Source organism: Bufo gargarizans, chromosome 6, assembly GCF_014858855.1.
Source record: "Bufo gargarizans isolate SCDJY-AF-19 chromosome 6, ASM1485885v1, whole genome shotgun sequence".
Lineage (NCBI taxonomy): Eukaryota > Metazoa > Chordata > Amphibia > Anura > Bufonidae > Bufo > Bufo gargarizans.
The window spans coordinates 195621734-195646165 of NC_058085.1; the positions used below are offsets into that span (position 1 = coordinate 195621734).

A 24432-nucleotide genomic window follows, 5' to 3' on the forward strand; every position below is an offset into this window, starting at 1 on the left:
CTATGTTTATAAAAGACATTATATTAAAACACATATTAAATGGCAGACACATCGACCACATTATAAATACCATCTTACCAGGTACATAAATAGCAATAAATGTGTGGGAAGGGCTATAAAAAATCCTGCAATGTAATCCCAAAAGATCCTAAACCAGATGTCCAGAAAAAGCACAAATAATGCCAGCACAGATAATAACAAAAAAATATACAGACCAAACTGGATGGCACACAAGAACACCCCAAGACGTGTTTCGGATTTGCTTCCTTCAGGGGCCCAGCGTCTACAAAACATGTTGGGATGTCCATCCAATTTGGTCTGTATTTTTTTTTTTTTACTACATATGGTACGATTATTTGTGCTATTTCCAGATGTCCCCTTGTATACTTTTATCAGGGCACTTGTTATGTTACTTACATTGTAGGATATAATTATAGCCCTTCCCACACATTTATTGTTACAGTGTTCTTTGTCAATTTATGGTTAAGAGTAAGAATGCTTCAAGGGAATGTGTCGTCAGAAAATGACCTATTGTTTGAATCACATTTTTATGTTAAACATTTTTTCTTAGAAGTTTTGATGATTTTTTAATTTTTTTTCCATGTTTTTATTATTGCATTGTACTCATTTTGAGCTAAAATCTTTTTTTTACTTGGTCATTATTACAAATATGGGACTTTTTTTCTGTACAGGGCTGAGATGCTGTAATAGAGGGATCTGAATTTTCCGTCAACCAGCTAAGACTACTTTCACACTAGTTTTTTGGCTTTCCGTTTGTGAGATCCGTTCTAGGCTCTCACAAGCGGTCCAAAACGGATCAGTTTTGCCCTAATGCATTCTGAATGGAAAATAATCTGCTTATAATGCAGTTTGCCTTCATTCAGTCACCATTCCGCTCTGGAGGCAGACACCAAAACGCTGCCTGCCAAACGGATCTATCCCCATTGACTTACATTGTGTGCCAGGACGGATCTATTTTCTCTGACACAATCTGGCACAATAGAAAACGTATCCATCCCCCATTTACTTTCAATGGTGTTCAAGACGGATGCGTCATGGCTATAGAAGACATAATACAACCGGATCCATTCATGACGGATGCATGCGGTTGTATTATTGTAACGGAAGCGTATTTGAAGATCCATGATGGATCCACAAAAAACATTAGTGTAAAAGTAGCCTAAGGCTGGGGTTCACACCTGAGCATATTCGATAAGCGCCTTTTACAGGAGTTTTTATCGGGCGTTTGTATTGGGAGTTTTTAATGGGCAGAAACAAGCAAACGCCCATTTAGGCGCATTCCCGCTAAAGTCTATGGGTGGGAACGCGCGACAATACACCCCAAAGAAGCTCCTGTACTTCTTGGGGCGTAGGGTGTTTTACAGCAAATTCGTACACGCTGTAAAACGCTCAGGTGAGAACCATGCCCATAGGGACAGCATTAAAACCGAAGCGTTTGAACAAATGCAGAGGCCCAAGATCCTACTGTAGCATGAAAGGGTGCACTCCTTTTACACCGTCGTCAGCTGATTCAACATAGATATCTACAGAACCTGTTCTATTAAACGCTTATACAGGTAGAGCCCCCGGACAGAGTGAAGAGGGTGTCAGCAGTAAGTTTGTGTTGACGTCACAGATTTTTTTGCCCTTCCTCTGATCCGTCAGAACAATAACCCAACTAAAAATGTATCCTCTTTGTTGAGCATCCGCCTTCACTAGGTCAGCATTTCGTCAGTAATCCATCAGTATTGCTAAAGCAAAAAAAAACAAAAAACAGGAGTGGATCCAAAACAGAGAAGACACGTGAATGGGATATTTGGATGTCTTCTGTGTTTTGTACCCACTCCTACCAAATCATAAGCCAATTCTGATGGGAACATACAGGCTTTACAGCAACTACACAGACAGGATCCGTTGTGCGTCTCATTTTTCCTTCCTTCTGACAGATCAGAAGAAGGGTCAAATAAATGTCATGGAGTGAGGAGGATGGGAGAACAGCTTGAGAAGTCCACAGAGAGGCCCAATGACATAGTGTTGAGGTAGCAGCAGCATGAGGAGACCACAGAGTGGCCCAGTGACATAGTGGGGAGGTGGCAGCAGCAGCAGCATGAGGAAACCACAGAGTGGCCCATTTACATAGTGTTGAGGTGGCAGCAGCATGAGGAATCCACAGAGTGGCCCAGTGATATAGTGTTGATTGAGCAGCAGCATGAGGAGGCCACAGACTGATAAGGTGACATAGTATGGATTTGGCAGCAGCATGAGAAGACCACAGAGTGGCACAATGACAGTGCGGAGGTGGCAGCAGCAGCATGAGAGGAGACCTGAGTCGTGAGGTGGCAGCAGCATTAGGAGACCACAGAGTGACCCGATGACAGAGTGGGGAGGTGGGTGGCAACAACAGTACCCGCTGACGATGGTGGGTGGCAGGGTGCTGTCAAAGTATGCCAACACCTAATGGTTCAGGTTCTGCTTTAGGTCTAGCTGCTGCTGCTGGTGAGTAGTTTCTTTACTAGGCGGGTTAAGAAAGCTGCTCATCAGCGACTCTAGAATCAAGCTTCTGCTGATGGAGCTGGTACTGCTCCTACCCCCTCCTGTCACAGCAGCCATGGCAGTGAAACGAGAGTGCAGGGGGCCTCCCCGGTCAGACCTGCGAGAGGATGGATGATGGTGCAGATAGTCAGCGGCCAACTGACTACATAGGATATCTCTATAGCAGTTCAGTTTGTCCTCCCTCTCAGCGGGTGTAAAAAAGGCCCCCATTTTTGGCCTGGTAGCGAGGGTCCAACAAGGTGGAGAGCCAGAAGTCATCCCTCTGCCGAATGGTGACAATTCAGCTGTCACTACCCAAGCAAGTGAGCATGCAGCGGGCCATTTGCGCAAGTGACTCGGAGGGACTCTCTGCCTCCATCTCCACTGCATACTGCCACGGTGTGCCTGGGTCATCTGTCTCATCTTCCTCATCTCCCTCTTGCTCCTCCGGCTGCTCCTGCTCCTCCTCTTGTGTCACCTGTGTAGTAAAAACACCCATTTCGCTACACATCACTTGTGCTCTAATGTCCCCCTCCTCCAGTTCAGCCCCCACAGGGCTCATGTGGCCGTGAGATGTAGGCACCATCTCTCCAGTCCCCTGACCAGCCAGATTTTAGTCCTGGAGACTGACTAATAACGTGGCATCCTCAAAGGGTCTGAGCAAACGGCAGGTGTCAGGCATAAGCTGCCACTGGCTGAAATCGAAGTTACCCAGGGAAGTACTCCTGTCCACTTATCATCAAGAAATGGTTTATGGACTTTCTCTGTTCGTATAGTCGGTCCAACATAGGGAGGGTGGAATATCAACGGGTGGAAACATCTCATATCAGCCTATGTTGGTGGATGCCGTTCTGGTGGGTGTGCTTGGCGGTGTACGAGTGGCTGAAGTGCATGCAACGTTTCCTGGCCATTTTTAGGATGTCTTGCAGATGGGTTGAAGACTTCACGAACCGCTTGAGAACCAGTTTGAACACGTGCGCCATGCAGGGCGAATGGCTCAGCCCTCCTTGATGCAGCGCAGACACCATGTTCTTCCCGTTGTCGGTCACCATGGTTACGATTTTGAGTTGTCATGGAGAAAGCGAGGATTTGATTTCTTGCTGAAGGACACGGAGCAGTTCCTCCCCTGTGCGACTCTGTTCTCACAGGCAAACGAGGTGTAGAACAGCAAGACACCGCCGTGCCCTGCACATGTGGTATGCTTTAGGAGCACTGTAAATCGTCCCTACAGTGGAGGCTGATGACACGGTGGTGGATGAGAAGGCAGAGACGGACATTGTCGCAGGACCAATGGCATGAGAACGTGGAGGTGGAAGCAGTGTCAAGTTTGCCAAGTTGCTGGTTTGGCTGGCCAGGAAACACATTTACCCAGTGGGCCGTAAAGGACATATATTGTCCTTGACTGTAGTTACAGCTTCACATGCACTTTGGCAGACATCGACAGGCTCAAGGACTGGCCCACCTTCTGTTCTACATATTTGTGCGGCTGGTACTGCCTTTTTGGCAAAGAAATGAAGGCTTGGGACTCTCCACAAGCGATAAGTTCTCTGAAAGGTATAGAGTCCACCACTTGAAAAGGGAGGGACTGCAGCACCAGCAACTTTGCCAGGAGCATGTTCAGCTTCTGCGCCATTGGATGAGTGCACGCATACTGTTGTCTCTTGGCAATAGATTTGGTGATCGATTGCTGACAGAATGACTGACGAGGAGTAGGAGGGCAAGGAGCAGGAGCATCAGGAATGGTAGATGATGGGAATGACAGACAGCTCCCTTCAGCTGAGGTGGTGGAGCCCTAACTGCCTGAAATCGGGTGAGTGCCACTGGGTGATGCAGCGGTTGCTGAGGCCAGCTGGACCACAACATTGGAACCATGGTTCTCCCAGGCCACTTTATGGTGGTGATGTTGCATATATTGACGCAGGGCCATAGTGCCAACATTGGCACCATGGCCATGCTTCACCTTCTGCCCACAGATTCAGCAAATGGCCGTGTTCACCTCCTCCGGTGGCCTAACAAAAAAGTGCCATACCGCCGACTACGTGATTTTACTCCCAACACTCCACACTGACTCCGCAGCTGCCTCCGTGAACCACTGCTTTCTGAGAAGATAGGCTCCTGCGAAGCGGGAGATCTACCCCGGGCACGTATGGCTCCTGACCTCCCACTGCTGCCACACTGCCATGCTACCGACTTGCTGGCTCACGGGCAAGCCTCCACCTTCTTTTCCCGATTATGATGAAGGCCCTTCGTCACCCGGCCCCCAATTGCATTCGGCTACATCATCATCGAGTACTGTCTGCACGTCACTGATGTCATCCTCGATGGTCTCTGATCCAGGAGCCTGACCGCTCGCAACACCAGCTCCCACGCCACTCTCCTCATCACTACTTGCCCGCCTACCGGAGGAAGCGGCGGATGTCTCCACCAGATTTTGGCTGGGCAGTAGCTGCTGACTTTCCTCTAGTAGCTCGTCCTCGCTGTATAGTGGAGCTGAGCCCACAGCATATAATACTTCTCTGGCTGAGAGAACAGAAAGGGAGAGAGGCAGGTTGAGGACAGGTGAGGGCACAGGGCCTACCTGCCATGCCAACTAACGGTTGTGTCTGACGAACCCACCAACTCTTGGCTGGGGGTGTCTGATGTCACTTGGGATGAAGTGGATGACCGAGTCAACCATTCAAAAAACTGCTGGGTTGTTGGTCAAGACACGACCGCTAGATGACACCAGGAGCTCAGGCCTCTCGAAGTGACCCCTGCTGCTACGCCCCCTTACTCTGCTGCGACCTGTGCCTGCGCCAGAAGCATTTAGGCCTCTGCCCCTCCCATGTGCAGGGCCTGTCACTTCTCTGTCTGACATAAAAAAGAAGTTAATACACCCCAAAAAAGGCAGTAATTTTGTCACTTCCCCACACAACGGCAAATAATACTTTTTTGCCACTAATACATGCCAAAAAAGGCTTTAGAATATATAACTGCACCACTGAACGGCAAATAATATTTTTTTTTTGCCACTAATACACGCCAAAAAGAGCTGTAATTTTCTCACTTTATCACACAATGGCTAATAAGCCCTTTTTTTCCCCACTTATACACGCCAAAAAAGGCTTTAGAACATATAACTGCACAGCTGAACGGCAAAACTTTTTTTCTTGCCACTAATACACGACTAAAAAGGCTGTAATTTTCTCACTTCACCACACAACGGCTAATAAGCCCTTTTCCCCCCACTTATACACGCCAAAAAAGGCTTTAGAACATATAACTGCACCGCTGAATGGCAAATCCTTTTTTTTTGCCACTAATACACGCCAAAAAGGGCTGTAATTTTTTTCCCACTAATACAAGTCTAACACCCCAGAGTGGTGTTACCACTACTGCACCCTGCTACTATCTCTAATGGGCTGATATAATGTAATCTTATGTATGTCTTTCCAGGTCCTCCACAATGTGCATTCCTAATCTTGATATGCAATTGTTCATATGTAATGTGCCTGGAACAAACACGGCAGAGCTGTACTTAGGTAGAATGGAGCTTTCTAATACATTCTAAACCCCCCTCTGAAGGGGAGTGGGCTAGTACCACTTCCTGCAGGAAGGGTGGGGACCAGTTTCTAGTTAGTCTAGCTTACCCCTTGCTAGGGGAAAGGTGTGCAGGGGCATGTCTCTGCTGGAAGTGCCCACACCAGCCAGAGCACCTTAAGCTCTGCTGGTCATGTTGGCCAAAGCTCGAAGCCCCAGGAGCCAGGAGTAAAATTCCAAAGAGAGAAGAGCAGCATCCAGAAGTAACAATATTAAGCAAGCCTGTCAGTACAGCAGAGGGAGAGAAAGCAAGCAGAGTTATTGAAGAAGCCTGCCAGTTAATGCTAAAGTCTGCTGGGACCAAGACAAAGCTTGAACATTGTTTCTGATGAACATTTATTCAAGTAACGCTGCTGTTCAACTACATACAAGGTCTGGACTCAATCTTTCTTTCAAATCCCTCAATTATTTCCCCTATTTATTGCTTCGGAGCCAAAGCCTGGGGTCCAGCCGTATCCAGGTAGGAGCACCATGACACACTCCAAGAGACATTTTAGGCCGCACTATACCATTCGGCATTCCTACATCTGGGACGCGTTTTATATATAAAGGTCCCTAGGGGGAGGCGCCCGTTGCACAAGCCATTAAAAGGCTTTAGAACATAACTGCACCGCACAAGGGCTAATAAGGTGTAGAAATATTTCCCAGTAATACACCCTATTAATGGCTGTATCACACAGCACTTGCACCCCAATAAAGAGAATGGTTTGCTGGAATTGCAGAGGTTCTTGAATTATTCTTCGTCAACTTCGATTCGCTCATCTCTAGTTAATATTAATGGACTATGATCGGCATTAATACTTGATCTTCAGAGGTCCAACACCCCCCACTGTTTCAGAGTATCTCTGACGCTGGAAGTTTGCACCAGAAGTACACAGTTATGTCCATTGTGTAGTGGACGGAGCTGGTGACTGCAGCACTGCTCCAACTGAAGTAAACTGCAGCAGCACTGCACTTACCAGCTCCATCTACTACACAGTGGACATAGCTGTGTCGCACTGGTGCTACTCTGAAATAGCTGACCAGTGGGGGTACGGTGTAGTCGACCCCTGCTGATTTGATATTGGTGGCCATCAATATCAAAATCCTGCAATACCCCTTTAAAAAGTGAATATTATTCAAAAACTCAGTAATTGCTGACATTACAATTAGAACCAATTTAGCAGTCCACCAAAGGTTTGTATTATGGTTGCGAAAACCTGAACCTCCAAAGGCTCTATGGTGATCATTGGCACTGAGGGAGGTATGGGTATAATAACCATGTGAATGCAGCCTTTATCATTCACACACAATGGACAGCATGGACATTGGGCTGTCCTTGCTGTTCTGAGATGGCACAGATGTTATAATGAAGATTATTACAATTATGCAGCCCATGGCTACACATGATAACTCCATATGCTACATTCCTTTTGAAGATTATGTCTGATCCCCTCTGTACTGACAAGGGGCAATCGCCCCAAAACAGCTGTCTATGGTTGGATATCTGGCATGGCATTTTCCCTGTTCATAATCCCATGGCTTGTTAAAGAAATCGGATTTTGACTCATAGAGAGCCGCTTCCGCAAGATGGCGCTAGATAGTTCTCTTCCTTGAGAGATACCTCTTTGCGTACTCTATAGGAGCTCACATGTTGCTGTGACTTTCAAACTACTGCTTCCCTCCAGAGGTAATATGGGAGAAGTGGTATACTAAGAGCCGATACGCACAGTAAATATCAACACAGTCTATATGAATGGATTGGGTAGGCACAGTTGATGATGTCATTAACCAGCATTTGCCCTCCTGCCCCATTCTACCGCCAGAAAAGGAGATACAATGGCGATGGGACTATTTTGATATCTTTTGCCTCCACTTTGTACATCAAACTGGAGGCTCATAATGGCTGTTCAATCAGACAAAGGGTACATTTGATTTTTCGCTTGATTTGAGTAAGTATTTAAAGTAGAGAATACACACTTGTGCAGTCTTGGGGACAGATTGCAGGATCTTTTCCCTCCACAGCATCACAAATCCCATCAGGACAGGTAAAGATACTTGGTGTACAAGTAGAATAGTTTCTAGTGATTCCTTTAAAAAAGAAGGAGAAAAACTGAGTGGAGCACAGACAATCCCCTTTATGGTGTTCCTTATCCAATAGTCTACACATTGTAAATATGCTAATATGAACAGAGGAACTTCATTGGCATTCTTTTTTGTCATTTCTTACTAGGAAATATTAGATCAGCTGAACATCCTTATGGTGTATGTCTTGTTAATGACTTATAACAGAATGTTTGGAGAGAGAGAGAGAGAGTAGGCACAAGAGACAGTGCCTGTGGGCAGCCTTGCTGTAAAGGACTGGCTGGGTATGCAATTGGCAGCAATCTCGACTGACTACTTACACGCACACACTAGACCTACTTCAAAATTATTTTTGGTTTCCAGTCCTTCGGGCAGATTTACTATGTCTAATATATAGACAGTGTTAAAATCACAGTGACTGATGTTGGATGTTCAGACTGTGTAATCTAAGGGGGTCGTTTACTAACCAGAAATACATCTATATGAGGCGTATTTCTGGTGCAGATTGCTGTGCAAAGGTCCTTTGCTCTGAAATCTGCAACTTTCCCCGCTTGCACCAGGTCTAAAAATGTGGGCATGGCGTGGGCGGGGAAGCAGATGGGCCAGCAGGCCCATCTCATTCATCATTTTCATTGCCTGGTTTAGGCACAGAAAATGGTCTAAATGTAAGACAGCTAGAAAGCTGTCTTACATTTAGAAGCGGCGGTGGATCCGCCGAAGTTATGTAGAGGCCGGGGCTTGTACATAACTCCGGCAGATCCAACGCCAACTATGGGGGATATTAAGACCAGCATTTTAGACTCCAGTCTTAATATCCCCTATAGCTGGCGGTGGATCTGTTGGAGTTATGTAGAGGCACCTAAGTTTATACCATCACACCAGAATTGTGCTCCCCCAGTATTATGAGAGGTCTACCAACTATATCTGAAAATATTCCAATACCTCAACTTTTTAGATGCCTTTTGAATGCCATTTTCATGTAAACATTTACATTTGTACAAAGCTGATGATATGTATGGGCTATGAGTTGGAGATGTGTGTTACCTTGACCATCTCCCTGTCTCCATTGACATTTTCCAGTGAGGGACCCTAATCCATCAGACTCTTCACACTCCTGTCTGTTTTTGTTCTCTGCACATGAGAACAAACTATTCACTCCATTCTTTATAGCTGGAAGGAAACAAGTACAGAGGAACCTGGTCAATAATGTATACAGTTGGCTTAAACTCAAAATGTCTCAGATTAGCCAATAAAGAAAATAGCTTTTATTGGGAACATCAAGTGCTTGCATTTTTTGGTTTCTGCAAGATCAGTTGTCCCAGGATGTTTTCAAGCATACAGTATGAGTCTGCTGAATCTGCTATCTTTCTACACTCAAGACTTATTATTAGACATGACATGGGCGCAATGCTGCAGTAACCAAGCATGGCCACTACACAGAGATATGTACGTCTAGCGCTTGGTTCCAGCACAGAAGATAGTGAGAACAGCAGATGGTGGGGCTATCAGGAGTATGACCCCAGTGAACTGACACTGGTGATCTATTCTCAGGGTAGGTCATCAATAAGTAGAGCCTTGGAGAAACCCCTTTTATCGTTCTTAAAGAGTAAATATTTGTGGCTATACATGAAGAAAGGAAACTTTGGTTACTTGAATGCCTCTTGCCTGTACAAGCAGTTTCAAGAAAAAGGCCATTCCAATGCACAAACACCCTTCTTGTATTTTATTGCCCATCTTGATTCCAGAGATTGTGTTACACAGTGCATATTATCAGCGCAATTATTGTCCAATATGTCACATTTAAAGGAATATGGGTACTTACAGGTTCCTTCTATGATGATAGTTACTTGTGTCTTGGAAGGCTCCTTAACTTGTGCATTGAAGGCTTTAATAGTAAGAAGGATCTCCATGCTTTCATGGCTGTCCAAAGCCACAGTATCATTAACATAAAGGATGGCAAACATATCCCTCGGTCCCTTCTGAATGGCAATGGGATGTGTGGTATTTGAAGCCTGAATCACGTAATTCACGTTGACGCCTTTAAACAGTGAGCAATTTTCAATGCATACTCTTCCTATCTGGAGCACAAAGATGACATCAGGATACATTATCTCAGGTAAGTAGGAGCACACATGAATTCTTCTGTAACCATTTCAACAGCGCAGTATAACAGAGGTATATATCAGGAGAAATCGCTGACATAAGGCTACAATGTATGCTATTGTATAGCTAGACAGTGGCAGACATCACCCATTGGCCACATTTTTGTATTTCTTTAAAACCTTTAGGAGTTACAGAATGAAACAAAAATATGCCGCCACAAACTAACCCTGCAGAGTTAAAAGGACCGTCAGGTGAGGGGCAACTCATGACTACATTTGCTTTATGTGCCAGCCCGGGAGCTTTTCCAGTGCATGCGCCAACATACTGTATTAACATAACGCATAGCACAGGGACTAAAACCTGTACTAGAAAGGCAGCTCAGCAAGCGATTGTCAGGAGGGAAGCGCTTGCTACATAGTGGAAAAAAATGCTGCTATTACATGCAGTGATTTCCTCCGCAGCATGGGGGGGAACGATACCTATGCCTTCGTTCATCCCCATACTGTCTTGCCGGCAGCAGATCACTAATAGATACCACGATATGCCGCCGGCAAGAGCTGATTTTTAAGCACGCTTAAAAGCTGTATTACATTGGCCGATATTTCGGCCGATAATTGCTAAAGAGCATTCGTATGAAGAATCATCTTGAAGTGTAATACTGCTGCAGATTGTCAGATGAATGACCAAATGCTTGTTCATCGGGCAATTCTGATTTTTAGGAAAGCTCAAAAATCAGTGCTTGCTGGTGGAAGACTGTGCTGTCTAATAGCGATCTGCCGCCAGCAAACCGCTAGACAGTATGGGGACTGGCAATGCCATAGTGATCACTCCCCCCTATGCTACATAGGAAATCGCTGCATGTAGTAGCAGCAGTCTCCTGTGATTGCCAGGACAATCGCTTGCTGATCTGCCTGTCTAATACAGGTTTTAAAAATCAGAATTGCCAGATGAACAAGCAAAGGCTTGTTCATCGGGCAATCAGTGGCAGTAATGTCAGACGAAATATCGGCCAGTGTAATGCAGCCTTAAAGGGTTTGTCTCACTTCAACAAATGGCATTTATCATATAGAGAAAGTTAATACAAGACACTTACTAATGTATTGTGATTGTCCATATTGCTTCCTTTGCTGGCTTGATTCATTTTTCCATCACATTATACACTGCTCGTTTCCATGGTTACGACCACCCTTTAATCTAGCTGTGGTGGCAATGCTTGTACACTATAGAAAACGGCACCAGCCTATGTGAGCTCCTATGGTCTTGGCCACCAAAGTCGCCGGCAACTTTACCTATTACAGCGTGGAAACACAGCTAATGGATTAAAGGCTGGTCGTAACCATGGAAACGAGCAGTGTATAATGAGAAGGAAAAATGAGTCCAGCCAGCAAAGGAGGCAATATGGAAAATCACAATACATTAGTGAGACAACCCCTTTAAATAACAGGTTTACAAAATTAACTGACAGATAAGGGGAGACATTTCAATGTTCTCAATGCATTTTCCTGTAGCATGATACCTTCAGAGCATTTTACATTTAGGAATTCTGCATATACTAGTTTTATACATAGTGTGTACTTAAGTCATTCCTCAACTATCACAGACAGTCCTACTGGGTTGGAATATTTGTGACAGTCTGAAGGCTCCCCGCGACTCTCTCCCATAGGGACAGTGTTGTGTTATGTTAATGCCAGGATACAGCGACTCATGGGCAACCAGAAGTCAGGCAGCATGTTCCTCAAAACCAGTCTCTAATTATAGCTAATGACTGAGAAAGGGGAAGTAAAGGCTTAGGCAATATTGGGGAATGTAATACCTCAGCTTCTAATTGAACATTTCATGTATATATAATAATGCAGACTGCTCACTAATGTATTTAAAAAGACAGAAGTTTGGGAAAAAAATGTTAACCACGTTACCTGGGCATAACGGTTGGCATTACAGTTGACAGTAAACTGGTATGTTATATTAGGGAATGGAATTTTGACAGACTTGATTGTGACATTGAAGTACAGCCTCAGTTCTCTGCCAGGATGAGGATATTCGGTGTCATTGACCAAAACTATGACTTGATATGATGCATTTCTATTTATGGAAATATTCTGTTTCAGAAGAAGCTCTGCCATGAAGAAACAATGACATATTATACTGTATGCTGAGATATGCGGCTACACAAACTATCCGTTATCACAGCATTTCTATGGTGCAAGAATAAGGCCCATGAGCGAGTTTTCTGCAATGTGTGACGTGAACGCATAGCACTCGCACTAAATCCTGACCCATTCATTTCAATGGATCTGTGTACATGAGCGTTTTTTTTTCACGCATCAGTTCTGCGTTGTGTGAAAAATGCAGAATGTTCTATATTCTGCGTTTTTCACGCAGCCCTGGCCCCATAGAAGTGAATGGGGCTTCAGTGAAGAACACATTGCATCCGGAAGCAAGTGCGGATGCAATACGTTTTTCACTGATGGTTGCTAAGAGATGTTGTATGTAAACCTTCTGTTTTTTATCCCGTGCGTGAAAAACGCATCAAAACGCATTGCACTCGCGTGGAAAAAAAATGAACGCAATTGCAGACAAAACTGACTGAACTTGCTTGCAAAATGGTGCGAGTTTCACTGAACGCAACCTGAACGCATCCGGACCTAATCCGCTCGTGTGAAAGAGGCCTAAGGCAGTTATAGGGATATGACCCAGAATTTCCTAAAATAAACAGAGCATATCCAGTCACCGCAGCGGTGATTTACCCACAGGCATTATCCATATAAAAGGATGCATACGTAGATCCCTAGGAACATATGCTGGGTATCTGTTGAGAGAATGAAACTAAAAAACTGACAATATGGTTTCTGCATGTATCATTTCATAACTGGGCAGCATACTCCAATACCTCTAATAATAGCCATATGTTCCCTCTGATTTGCTGTGGAATATGGTAGTGCTATATAAATAAGATTATATTTACTATTGTTTGGATGTGATTATACATACTGATAGCTGGTTCTATGAATATGCAATGCCCATCTATACAGTCAGAGACTTTGTGAAATCAACACACAGGGGTCATAGTGGGCTGGCATCTGAGATCCTTGGGGACTATTTTTCATTTTAATGCAATGAATACTGAAGCTAAAGAAAACCCTTAGGCCACATGCACCAGAAAATCTGTAGCATAATCCAGTATCAGCTAAGCAGATGTGATAAATATCGAAACAATGTGAACATTTTCACAGCGTTAGGCCTCATGCACACGACTGTGCAGTTTTTTTGCGGTCCGCAAAAACTGAAGCCGCCCGTGTGTCTTCTGCAATTTGCGGAATGGAACGGGCAGCCCATTGTAGACATGCCTATTCTTGTCCGCAAAACGGACAAGAATAAGACATGCTATATTTTTTTTGCGTGGCCTCGGAACGGAGCGGAATAGGTCTGCATCCGAGCCGCAAAAACTGCAGCTTGGATGCGGACCATAACTACGGTCGTGTGCATGAGGCCTAAATTGTTTGCAAAGTGTAGGGAGAAGTCTGCAACAGATGTGTCACCTGCGGATCCTGACATGGATTCATTGTGGAAACACGATAGAAACCACACAGAAAATCTGCATTGAGTACATTCCCATGTGCATGTAGACTTAGATCACTAGTAGATCACTAATTGTTGAATTGCTTTCGAAAGCAAGTAAATATATTTTTCTTAGGTTGAAGTTTGCAGTAAAAAGTACGACATGGTATAATCATATCCTTACTAAATTCATGGATTGTTCCTCGAATCATGCTGTCATTTCGCCTTTCTGTAATCTCTTTGATGTCGCGCTTGATTTGAAATTTTTCTAGAACAAATGTTTCTTTGTTGAGGATGGTATTGGTGTATCTGTTGTGACTACTGTCTACGGGATAGACAGGTGTCAAGTCAAGATCTTTAACCATCAGCGACCCAAGGACTGTACCCTGTGTGGGAAGTAAACAGTAAGGTAGATGTCTTTGATGTTTCCAGTATACAAAGTATTCTATTTCCTGGCACTAGACAGATAAAATCCAAATATCACCTGGAAATCAAATTTCTCTGTAACAAATGTTCAAGCACTTCATGGATACAAATAGAGTAATCTGCTCACCTAGGGTGTAGAAGCACGTTTTCTATAACATAGGCATTACTGCACTCACCGTTTTCCTAACATGCATACAATAAGTAAGACAAAGCACAAACAGTATAATAAACTGAGCCAATTCCTGCTCAGAGAGTGGGTTTTGGCATCAAACTATAGATGGCCTATCCTCAAGTTAGACCACCAATATCAGATCAGTGGGCTTCTTGTGAGTGTTGGCTCCTCTTCATGGTTTACATTGGTCAGTCTACCTGCACGTCATCTACTTAGTGCCGTCTATAGACAGTGTATTGCTGCTTCATCCCATTCAAGTAAACAGGACTAAGCTGCAATAACTACTACTACTACTAAGTTGCGCAATTGCTCTGTTCCCTGCAAACATCTGATTGATGGGGACCGATGGAGTCAGCAGCCCAGCAATCTGATACTAATACTGGATGAAGGATATGCCATCAATATTCTAATCCTGAAAAACCTCAGGAAGAGCTTTTTAATTATGTGACAAGCTCTTTTAAGGTATGTTCAGATGTGGTGAAACAGTTATGTGTGGATTTTGGTGCAAAAGGTGAAATCCACAGCAGGAAACAAGAAGAAACATACGAAAAGGTACAGAAACAGAAAGAGACTTACTTTACAGGTACAGTCCCGGTACATTTACTACACTGTTATGCCTTGGGCAGGGCCAAGGATGAGAGGCTACAGCACTGATTCCCTGTGCCCCATCAGTCTATTAATGTTACCTGGAGTGTTCCTTTAAGAGAGCTTTTTACTTACTTCCTTTCTATCGTATTCTACCACTACATCTGCAGTATCGGTTCCATCTGGAAGGAAAGGAGGGCAGTCATCTTCATCATCCACCTTGATCCGGAATGACTGCTCCACCGCCACCTCTTTGGTGCTGTTTCTTACTAAACATTTAGCTACTAGATCATAGTCCTCCCTCTCTTCTCGGTCCAGGGAGCGGGACAAGACTATTTCAAATGTAGCAGGTTTATACTGGAAAGGGAGTTGTTGGTCTGTATAGAAAGAAGAGAGAGTAGTTATGTGTTGGGATCTTCCCAAAATAACAGGGATCTGTGAATGCTAATCTTATAAAGGTTAATCAGTAAGAGGCCAAAAGAACATAAAACAGGACAGACTTTAGGATATGTTCTCATATCTGTAATGAATTTCAATTGATTGTTCCGGTATAATTGACACCAACGCTCAGCATATCTCACTCACTATAATGGGGGCCATCAGGTTTCCTGTATGGATTCTAGCATTTTGTCCGAAAATACACCAGACCATTTCATCCTGGAATCTCTGATGGAACTCTGCTGCAGATGAGAACCTAGCTCTACACAGTTTAGCAATCTGGAAAGTCTAAACCTTATCTGGTCCTATATATGAGCTCCACAGTTTATAATCCACATCCTAGTGTTGATTTAGTGTACACACCAGGCCTACCCAGTTCTTAAAAGGTACTTTCATCTTTTAGGGATGCAAACAATGAATATACTATGTCTCTGGTACATCTGCGTTTCTAGCATTGCCAAATAATAATATAAGATTATATTACAGTTGTCACGATAACAGAATTTTTATTTTGATATCAAGAAAAGTATTGCAACATGGGGTTAATGCTTGTATCGATTGCCCATTACGTTAGGAGGTCTTGATGGGGTCACTTACTAATAATGTGAGGCGCGTGGAAATCTAAATTGATAAAACCATATGCCTCACATTAATTACAACCTCAGCAAGTACCTCCTCACGTAATGGACAACATGGGGTTAATGTGTGAGTTACATGATGAAGTTGCTTACTATTAATGTGAGGCACATGGTTTTATCAATTTGGACCTCCATGTGCCTCACATTAATAATAAATAACCCCATCATGTACCTCACATTAACCTCATGTTGTCCATTATTAGGAAGTACATGATGAAGTTACTATAAATGTGAGGCACATGGTGTTATAAATTTTGGACCTCAATGTGCCTGACTCTAATACTAAGTAACACTAAGTAATACTAAGTAACCTCATCATGTATCTCACATATTGTTGCCCATTTCATGTGGAGGTACTATACATGATAGGGTCACTTTTATTAATGTGAGGCACTCGGCGGGTACTAAAGTAAGAACACCATGTGACTTAAATGAATACAGGCTTACAGCAGTGTCTGCACTCCATGAAGCACTTACCTGTCACTTGCTAGTGCGATGTCTCCATATAAAAACAGTATGAAACTTCTCCTGCAGCAAGACCTCCTGGATGCTCATAGGATAAAGGACCTGTGATGACGTTGTCATGTGACCAGTAACATATGGATGTTATCCCAGGTCCTTTAGCCTCCAGTACCGTGAGGAGTATGGCCCCTCCTGTAGATAGCAGTCAGTACGTATGTCCTCTACCTTCCTATTCTTCACCCTCTATCCCTGACACTCCCACCCTTAGGCCATTCAGCTTTGTCATAGGTGGCAGTGGCCCACGCATCACAGTAGGAAGGGAGGGACCCCCTTACTCCTTTTCCACTGTACACACGCCATGTTCTTTGATAGGAACTGATGCTAAGCTGTGCAATAGCGCAGTTTAGTATCAAAACACGGGTAATCCCAGTATTGAACTGAACCAGGTATCAAAGTATCAAAAATGCATTGAGACTTTGATACCTGATGCAAACCTAGATTATATAGGGTCTATCCTAATGTATGACCTACCCCATATCTATCTGCAAATGTGCAAGGTCAACAGAGGAATGAATAGTATGTTTTTACCTAATATCATTGTGTAGCTAACACTGATATTTGGGCACGGATCAGCTCGGAAGTGGGGATAGAATTCGAAGAATCTGCCCGGTGGTCTGTTTTCTTTGATGTGGAAAGAAAGTTCTGTTTCCCCGAAGCACAGGTCATTTGGTTGTAGCAAGGAACAGCTGGGAATTCGGTAGTCTTTGAGTGTCAAGCCAATATCAGCAAAGAGGGATCTGTCGCACACTTGGTCTTGAGATGGAGAAGCGGACACCTTTATTCTAAATCGCAATATGTATATTGATAAGCTTCCTTGAACAAATGAGAAAAAAAGGTCAATAACTTTCAACAAAGCACAATAGTGAATAGTGAAGTATTTTAAAAGCCACAATTAAACTACCAAGACATGGGCCTCCATTAATCTTACTGGTTTCAAACACTCAATAAAATGCTTAAAAGAGAACTGATGACTGGTTTGACCCCATCATCTGCTATCACAACTATATAAGGTCTAGTAAGACCTTTCTGAACATATTCTTGTGTGCCATCAGTAACAGAGCATACCTTTATAAAAAACACTTTGAACAACTCATGTGTGAACCTGCAAATCAAGCTCCAAATATCTGATACTCATCTCTTTAGCAAACAAGAGTCCTGTAGGAAGGTCAGCAGCAGAAGCCGCCCAGCAAAGTGAATATTGATGAGCTGGGCGGCGCTTCAAAACGGTGGTTGGGGGGCGGCTGGCTGGGCGCAAGTGGAGCTGAAACGCCGCCCCTTGGGCAGTAGGAAAAGCGATTACTTCAGGTTATAAAACATGAGTTTACTGTATTCATAAGGTGGACAGGGGTTAGACATATATGTTTTTAATGCACATTAGAAGCCCTGTGCATGCATATATATATATAGCTAATTATGGTTATTGGGCCTGTCAGGGTCCCTTTAAAGTGAAGGCCCTGTCATGGATATAGAACCTAGAATAAGGTAAAAACTGTAGTAAAAAATGTTTATTTGCATCTAGAAATCCTGAACACGTTTCCCAAAGCTTCACAACTGGAAGTCCTAGGTGAGAACCAGTTGGAAGATTCTGAAATGACTTCTGAAGGTTCTCTACCCCTGTAAATTTTGCATATATTTTATGGTTTCCTGATAATCCAGGACTCACTGTCTAGTTTAAAGGAATCTTAAAGCCGTAAGAAGTTGTTATAAGAAGTTCTGATTTGCTAGACATATTCGTGGTGAGGCAATGCTTAGATAGAATGCTTGTTTTCTTCAAGACAAATGCACATTGATAAGAAAGGACCAGACCACCTTGCAATGTTATAGTTTACACTTACTTAATTTATTGAAAACTTCACTTGTCAAGGTCTCATTAAGATAGAGGATTCCTTTTCGTTCATCGACATGGAAAATGTGTAAGTATTTCTGATTTAGCATGTTCCTGCATAGGCTGTAGTATGGAACCTCTCCCGGGTAGTCACTCAGTGCATGGACTTGTAATAGCATTGAACCAGCAGGCTGGTCAATGTATAAACTTTCAGAGAAGTCTTTTTTGGGAAGATACAGTCCTAAAGTAGCTGCCAAGACAAATCATATTTATTATTGTTGTTTCAGAAGATTAGTCATTCCATTTCCACCCACTCCCTGCATAACTTCATTACCTATTAGAATAGATTAAGTACTAATATTATATGCCATTCTATCATGAAATTTAAAGATTTAGCTATGTCCAAAAAATAAAAATGCTTTCATACAGAAAGGTTTTGAATCTTATTAAAAAAAAAAAATGGGGCACATGCAGTTTTCAAAATGACCACTAGAGGTCAGTCTTTACATATATTTGCATCTACCACAGTCATTACAGGGCGATAGGAACCAGATACAACAGACCTCAACATAAGCAAGCAATGCCTGCACTCCTGGTACACCACTCATGTTCTTTGACACATTTGCTTCATATGTTATGTTCTCTGGGAAATTTCCCTTACATTGTTTATAATCGTATTTTATTTTATTCTATTTTACTACAGCCTTTTCTCCAATTTGGTCATTGACATGATTCAAACATAAAATGATTCAGTGTCTACCTATAGAAGGTTTACAGGGGTTGTGCAGTGCAGAGGTACTGATGACCTACCTTCATGATGGGATGGGCAGTTGTAATAACACTGCGCCCCCTCTACAAGAGAAACAACACACAGTGCAATTTGGAAGCGGAAGCAAAGTTATCACGAGCAACGCTACCTCTTGAAACATCTGATCACCAGGGGTATCCTGAACATAGGTCCACATCTGTGAGCTGCAGAACCTCTTTAGAGGTCTTTCCCAGAAATTACTTCTATTACCATATTCAATCACATTAGTGTAGAAGCTGATACTCCAATAACGTGATAAAAAAAAAAGATAAAGATAAAGTCATTTTCCTACGTTACGTTGAAATGTGACCTATGATAAGCTACAGGAACATATGAGAGCAATGGTTTGAACAGTGGAGAGGTAAACATCAAATGCACAGTCATCCAAGTTTTAATTTAGAAATTCTCTTTCCAAGGTTTTTTTGTCACATTTATGCTGTATACCCACCTATGTCTGTTTTTCCGTAACAGGATGTGTTATATGCAGTACATACAAAAGCTACAATAAAAGACAAAAGTATCACTAAAGCCAAGAACCCAAACCTCCAAGAATGTACTGCATATGGAGAAGAAATGGACTATACTACATAATGTAGGACCTGCAGAGAAGGAATCCCTGCACACGTTCTCACTATACATTAAATAAGAAATATAGACACCTGGGCTGACCACCAATCTCCCAGGCCTCTATAGAAGCCACAAGATCTTCCTTTATGATATGTATGCCCTTCAAGGCAATTTGAGAAAGGCCTTATGCACACGACCGTTGTTTCATTCTGTGTCCGTTGTTCCGTTTTTCGTGATTTTCTGCGAACCCATTGACTCGGCTAATGCACCGTTTGTCATCTGCGTCCATGATCCGTGGTTCCAGTCCTTCAAAAAAATATAACGGAAAACAGTTTGCGGACCCATTCAAGTCAATGGGTCCGTGAAAAATGCGGAGGCACACAAGATTGTCATCCGCGTCCGTTTTTTTCCTATCATTTGCATGGCAAACTTGACAGACTTTGTTTTACTTTCCTTCATGTCTGGTGATCCTCCAAAAATAAAGGAAGACACATGGAAACAAAAATGGAAACGGATCACGGAACAACGGAACCTCTTTTTGCGGACCACAAAAAAATACTGTCGTGTGCATGAGGCCAAACCATGAGACGCTATGTACAAACGTTGGCCCACATTTAAAAAAGTAAGTGTCACACGTTGTGCCTGCGTCTTCAGCCATGGAACATCTATATTTGACAACAGGCCTCTCACACCAATGGCACAGATTAGTAGTTACTTAGATTTCAGATGTTTAACCCAATAGATTTCTTGGCCAAAAGTGACTGCATCATCTAAGTAACATAAACAAAGGATGGGGGTACCTTCAGGGGCGGATTGGCCATCAACTCTACGGGGCCTCCTCATGGGCGCCAGCTAGGTACCGTAAATAGTGATCTGTTCATCAACACAAGGGGCATCAAATAGTTATGTACCTGGCGACGAACCACTGGTGCCCTCCTGATCTAACTGTATTGCCATCCTGTGGCAACCGAAGTAGGAGAACAGAACGTGGCAGCTGGTGCAAGTCACCACAGAGGGGCAACTTTTGAGGAGGTATATATTGGTTTTGGGATATTATGTTGTGCTGCACTGTGGTTTTCAATGTTGTTGGGCCAGTTTATTGTGGTATACTGAGGTATTTTGCTGTGTTGGGGTGGTATTTTGTGCTGTACTATGGTATTGCTTGTCCCTCCTACTTGTGTTAGCCCTACTTTCTGTCAATTTGGACCCACCTACAACATGGGGCCACTTTTATGGGCTTTTTTCCAGGGCCACTTTAAGTTTCCAGTCCACCCCTAGGTACCTAGGTAATATAGGTAGCTTCCCTATATTAATATATATATATATATATATATATATATATATATATAAAGTGGATATAAAAAGTTTACACACTCCTGTTAAAATGTCAGATTTCTGTGATGTAGAAAAATGAGACAAAGATAAATAATTTTAGAACTTTTTCCACCTTTAATGTGGCCTATAAACTGTACCACTCAATTGAAAAAGAAACTGAAATCTTTTAGGTAGAGGGAAGAAAAAATATAAAAATAAAATAATATGGTTGCATAAGTGTGCACACCCTTAAACTAATACTTTGTTGAAGCCCTTTTTGATTTTTTTTACAGCACTCAGTCTTTTTGTGTATGAGTCTATCAGCATGGCACATTTTGACTTGGCAAAATTTGCCCACTCTTCTTTGCAAAAACACCCCAGATCTGTCAGATTGCGAGGGCATCTCCTGGGCACAGCCCTCTTCAGATTACCCCACAGATTTTCCATCGGATTCAGGTCTGGGCTTTGGCTGGGCCATTCCAAAACTTTAATCATTTTCTGGTGAAGACATTCCTTTGTTGATTTGGATGTATGCTTTGGGTCGTTGGCATGCTGAAAGATGACGTTCCTCTTCCTGTTCAGCTTTCTAGCAGAAGCCTGAAGGTTTTGTACCAATATTGACTGGTATTTGGAACTGTTCATAATTCCCTCTAGCTTAACTAAAGCCCCAGTTCCAGCTGAAGAAAAACAGCCCCAAAGCATGATGCTGCCACCACTAAGCTTCACTGTGGGTATGGTGTTCTTTTGGTGATGTGCAGTGTTGTTTTTGCGCCAAACATATCTTTTGTAATTATGGCCAAAAAGTTCAACCTTCGTTTCATCAGACCATAACACCTTTTCCCACATGCTTTTGGGAGACTTCAGATGTGTTTTTGCAAAATGTAGCCTGGCTTGGTGTTTTCTTCGTAAGAAAAGGCTTTCATTTTGCCATTCTACCCTATAGCCCAGACATATGAAGAATACGGGAGATTGTTGTCGCATGTACCACACAGCCAGTACTTGCCAGATATTCCTGCAGCTCCTTTAATGTTGCTGTAAGCCTCTTGGTAGCCTCCTAGACCAGTTTTCTTCTCGTCTATTCATCAATTTTGGAGGGACATCCAGTTCTTGGTAATGTCACTGTTGCGACATTTTTTCTCCACTTGATGATGACTGTCTTTACTGTGTTCCATGGTATATCTAATGCCTTGGAAATTATTTTGTACCCTTCTCCTGACTGATACCTTTTAACAATGAGATCCCTCTGATGCTTTGGAAGCTCTCTGTGGACCATGGCTTTTGCTGTGGGATGCGACTAAGAAAATTTGAGGAAAGACCAACTAGAGCAGCTGAACTTTATTTGGGGTTAATCAGAGGCACTTTAAATGATGGCAGGTGTATGCTGACTCCTATTTAACATGATTTTGAATGTGATTGCTTAATTCTGAACACAGCTACATGCACAGTTATAAGAGGGTGTGCACACTTATGTTTTCTTCCCTCCACAATTTCAGTTTGTTTTTCAGTTGAGTCGTACAGTTTATAGGTGACATTAAAGGTGGAAAAAGTTCTGAAATGATTTATCTTTGTCTCATTTTTTTACATCACAAAAACCTAACATTTTAACAGGGGTGTGTAAACTTTTTATATCCACTGTATACATACATATATATATATATATTGGAGTGTGCAGGCTTTTCAATGCAAAATTTATACTATTTATACTGAATGGTGACAGGCAGTGCAGTGTGTTTTTAGACAGGTCGTTTATTACCACCGGCTACCATGCGCTTACCCACAGTCATATATGTCACTGTCCCATTGACATTACTAATGCTGTCTTGGCATTAAAGGCTGATACATATAGGGCCACCCTTGCCCTCCTCACTGCCGCTGGCCGGGTACATACTACTGGGGGAACTATAGGGGTCATTATTAGACTAAGTCCAGGCAGCATGCTGAAGGTAGGACTGCCCTGGTGTTGTGGCCCACATCTCACCTGCCAAATAAGAGAGACAATTGGAGGACGAGGACAGAATGTCGCTTATATTGATGACCACCACAGAGGGACAGCTTCTGGAGAGTTATTTTGTACTGCAATGGGATCTTTGGTTCTGTGGGATGGTATTCTGAGCACCACCTTCTGTCGATTTGGACCCACCTACAATGTTGGGGCCTCTTTGTTTGGAGGGTATGAAGAGAGGACAACTGCTGTACATGGAAGTGTCTGGCTGGTTTCATTTTGCATTTTGAGTTTTGATCAACTGAAATTATACAAATTAGTGGATAGTTCTGAAAATGCTCAATGCACTCCACTGTAAATCTACCAGTGACATATTTTGATATTTCATATATGACATACTCAGCTCTGCAACGTAGGTGGTCTGACAAAGGTGATCTATTACTTATGTGGGCTTTAAATGCAGCATAGATATTGTATCTCAGAAAAAAATAAGTCTAACTACAGCGCAACCTGAGATCTGTCTGTCCATCTTGTATTATGTAACAATCAATACATACACTTCCACTTATTAATTGTCAGCTGCTAGGTTTGTATTTATGACAGCCCCTTCTATTAGTTTGAGAAAAGAGAGGGAGTGATGAAAACCGCCGCAGGGTCATGGTCGGCTCGGACTTCTCTGCAATTGCCTCTCGTCAGCAGATATGGATGAGATCTGGCATAATATCAATAAGAAACATCCCCTCTGGGAGTAGATTGATTGAGAATAGAATTATCTGGCTAGGGATGGAAACTTATACTGTGACATAGGAGAGGCCAGAGGACTAATGAATCCACACTTTAGGACAAAGCTGTGCACTTTTCTCAGGGAAGCAGCGAAGAGCTGAGAACTTGGCATTATTTACAGAGAACCGTAAGAAGTCCATATGGTTAATTATTATTTATTCTGCTTTCTAAACTATTATAAGCTTGTGTCAGAGATGTCCCCTTCCAGGGCTACTGTTCTGGTCGAGGGATGAAAAAAATAAGGTCATGCTGTTGATTGTCCTATGTTGATAAGATTAATGTGTATTTTAAAGGCAGGTTTACACCGATGGAGGAGCAGCCGATTGTCAGGAAGGAAGCATTCCCTCACGACAGTAGGCTGCCGCAATCTCTTTCACATGCCGCAATCTCTTTCGCAGTAATGTAAATGTGGCATTGCTACTGTGATCGCTCGTCCTCGTACAGCTGCATTGTTTCTGGGTGGCATATCGCTGTTTAGACCGCGGGTTCGCAGGAACATTTGTTCCCGATAATCTGCTTGAATATCGGGCCATGTAAATCCACCTTAAGTTTAGGTTATGTTCATGGAGGTCATAG

At 43.0% G+C, this 24432-nt stretch overlaps 1 protein-coding gene across 1 annotated transcript in view; it reads right to left on the reverse strand.

The window, feature by feature from the left end:
- Nucleotides 1-24432, reverse strand: part of RET (ret proto-oncogene) — a 93984-nt gene that overhangs the window by 25601 nt on the left and 43951 nt on the right. Inside the window, exons 2-9 of the mRNA XM_044300041.1 lie at nt 18453-18692; nt 17146-17430; nt 15155-15396; nt 14021-14222; nt 12195-12394; nt 9998-10253; nt 9220-9345; nt 8071-8181 (exon numbers count right to left, since the gene is read on the reverse strand). Coding sequence (XP_044155976.1) covers nt 8071-8181; nt 9220-9345; nt 9998-10253; nt 12195-12394; nt 14021-14222; nt 15155-15396; nt 17146-17430; nt 18453-18692 — 1662 coding nt within the window. The remainder of the gene's footprint in view (nt 1-8070; nt 8182-9219; nt 9346-9997; nt 10254-12194; nt 12395-14020; nt 14223-15154; nt 15397-17145; nt 17431-18452; nt 18693-24432) is intronic.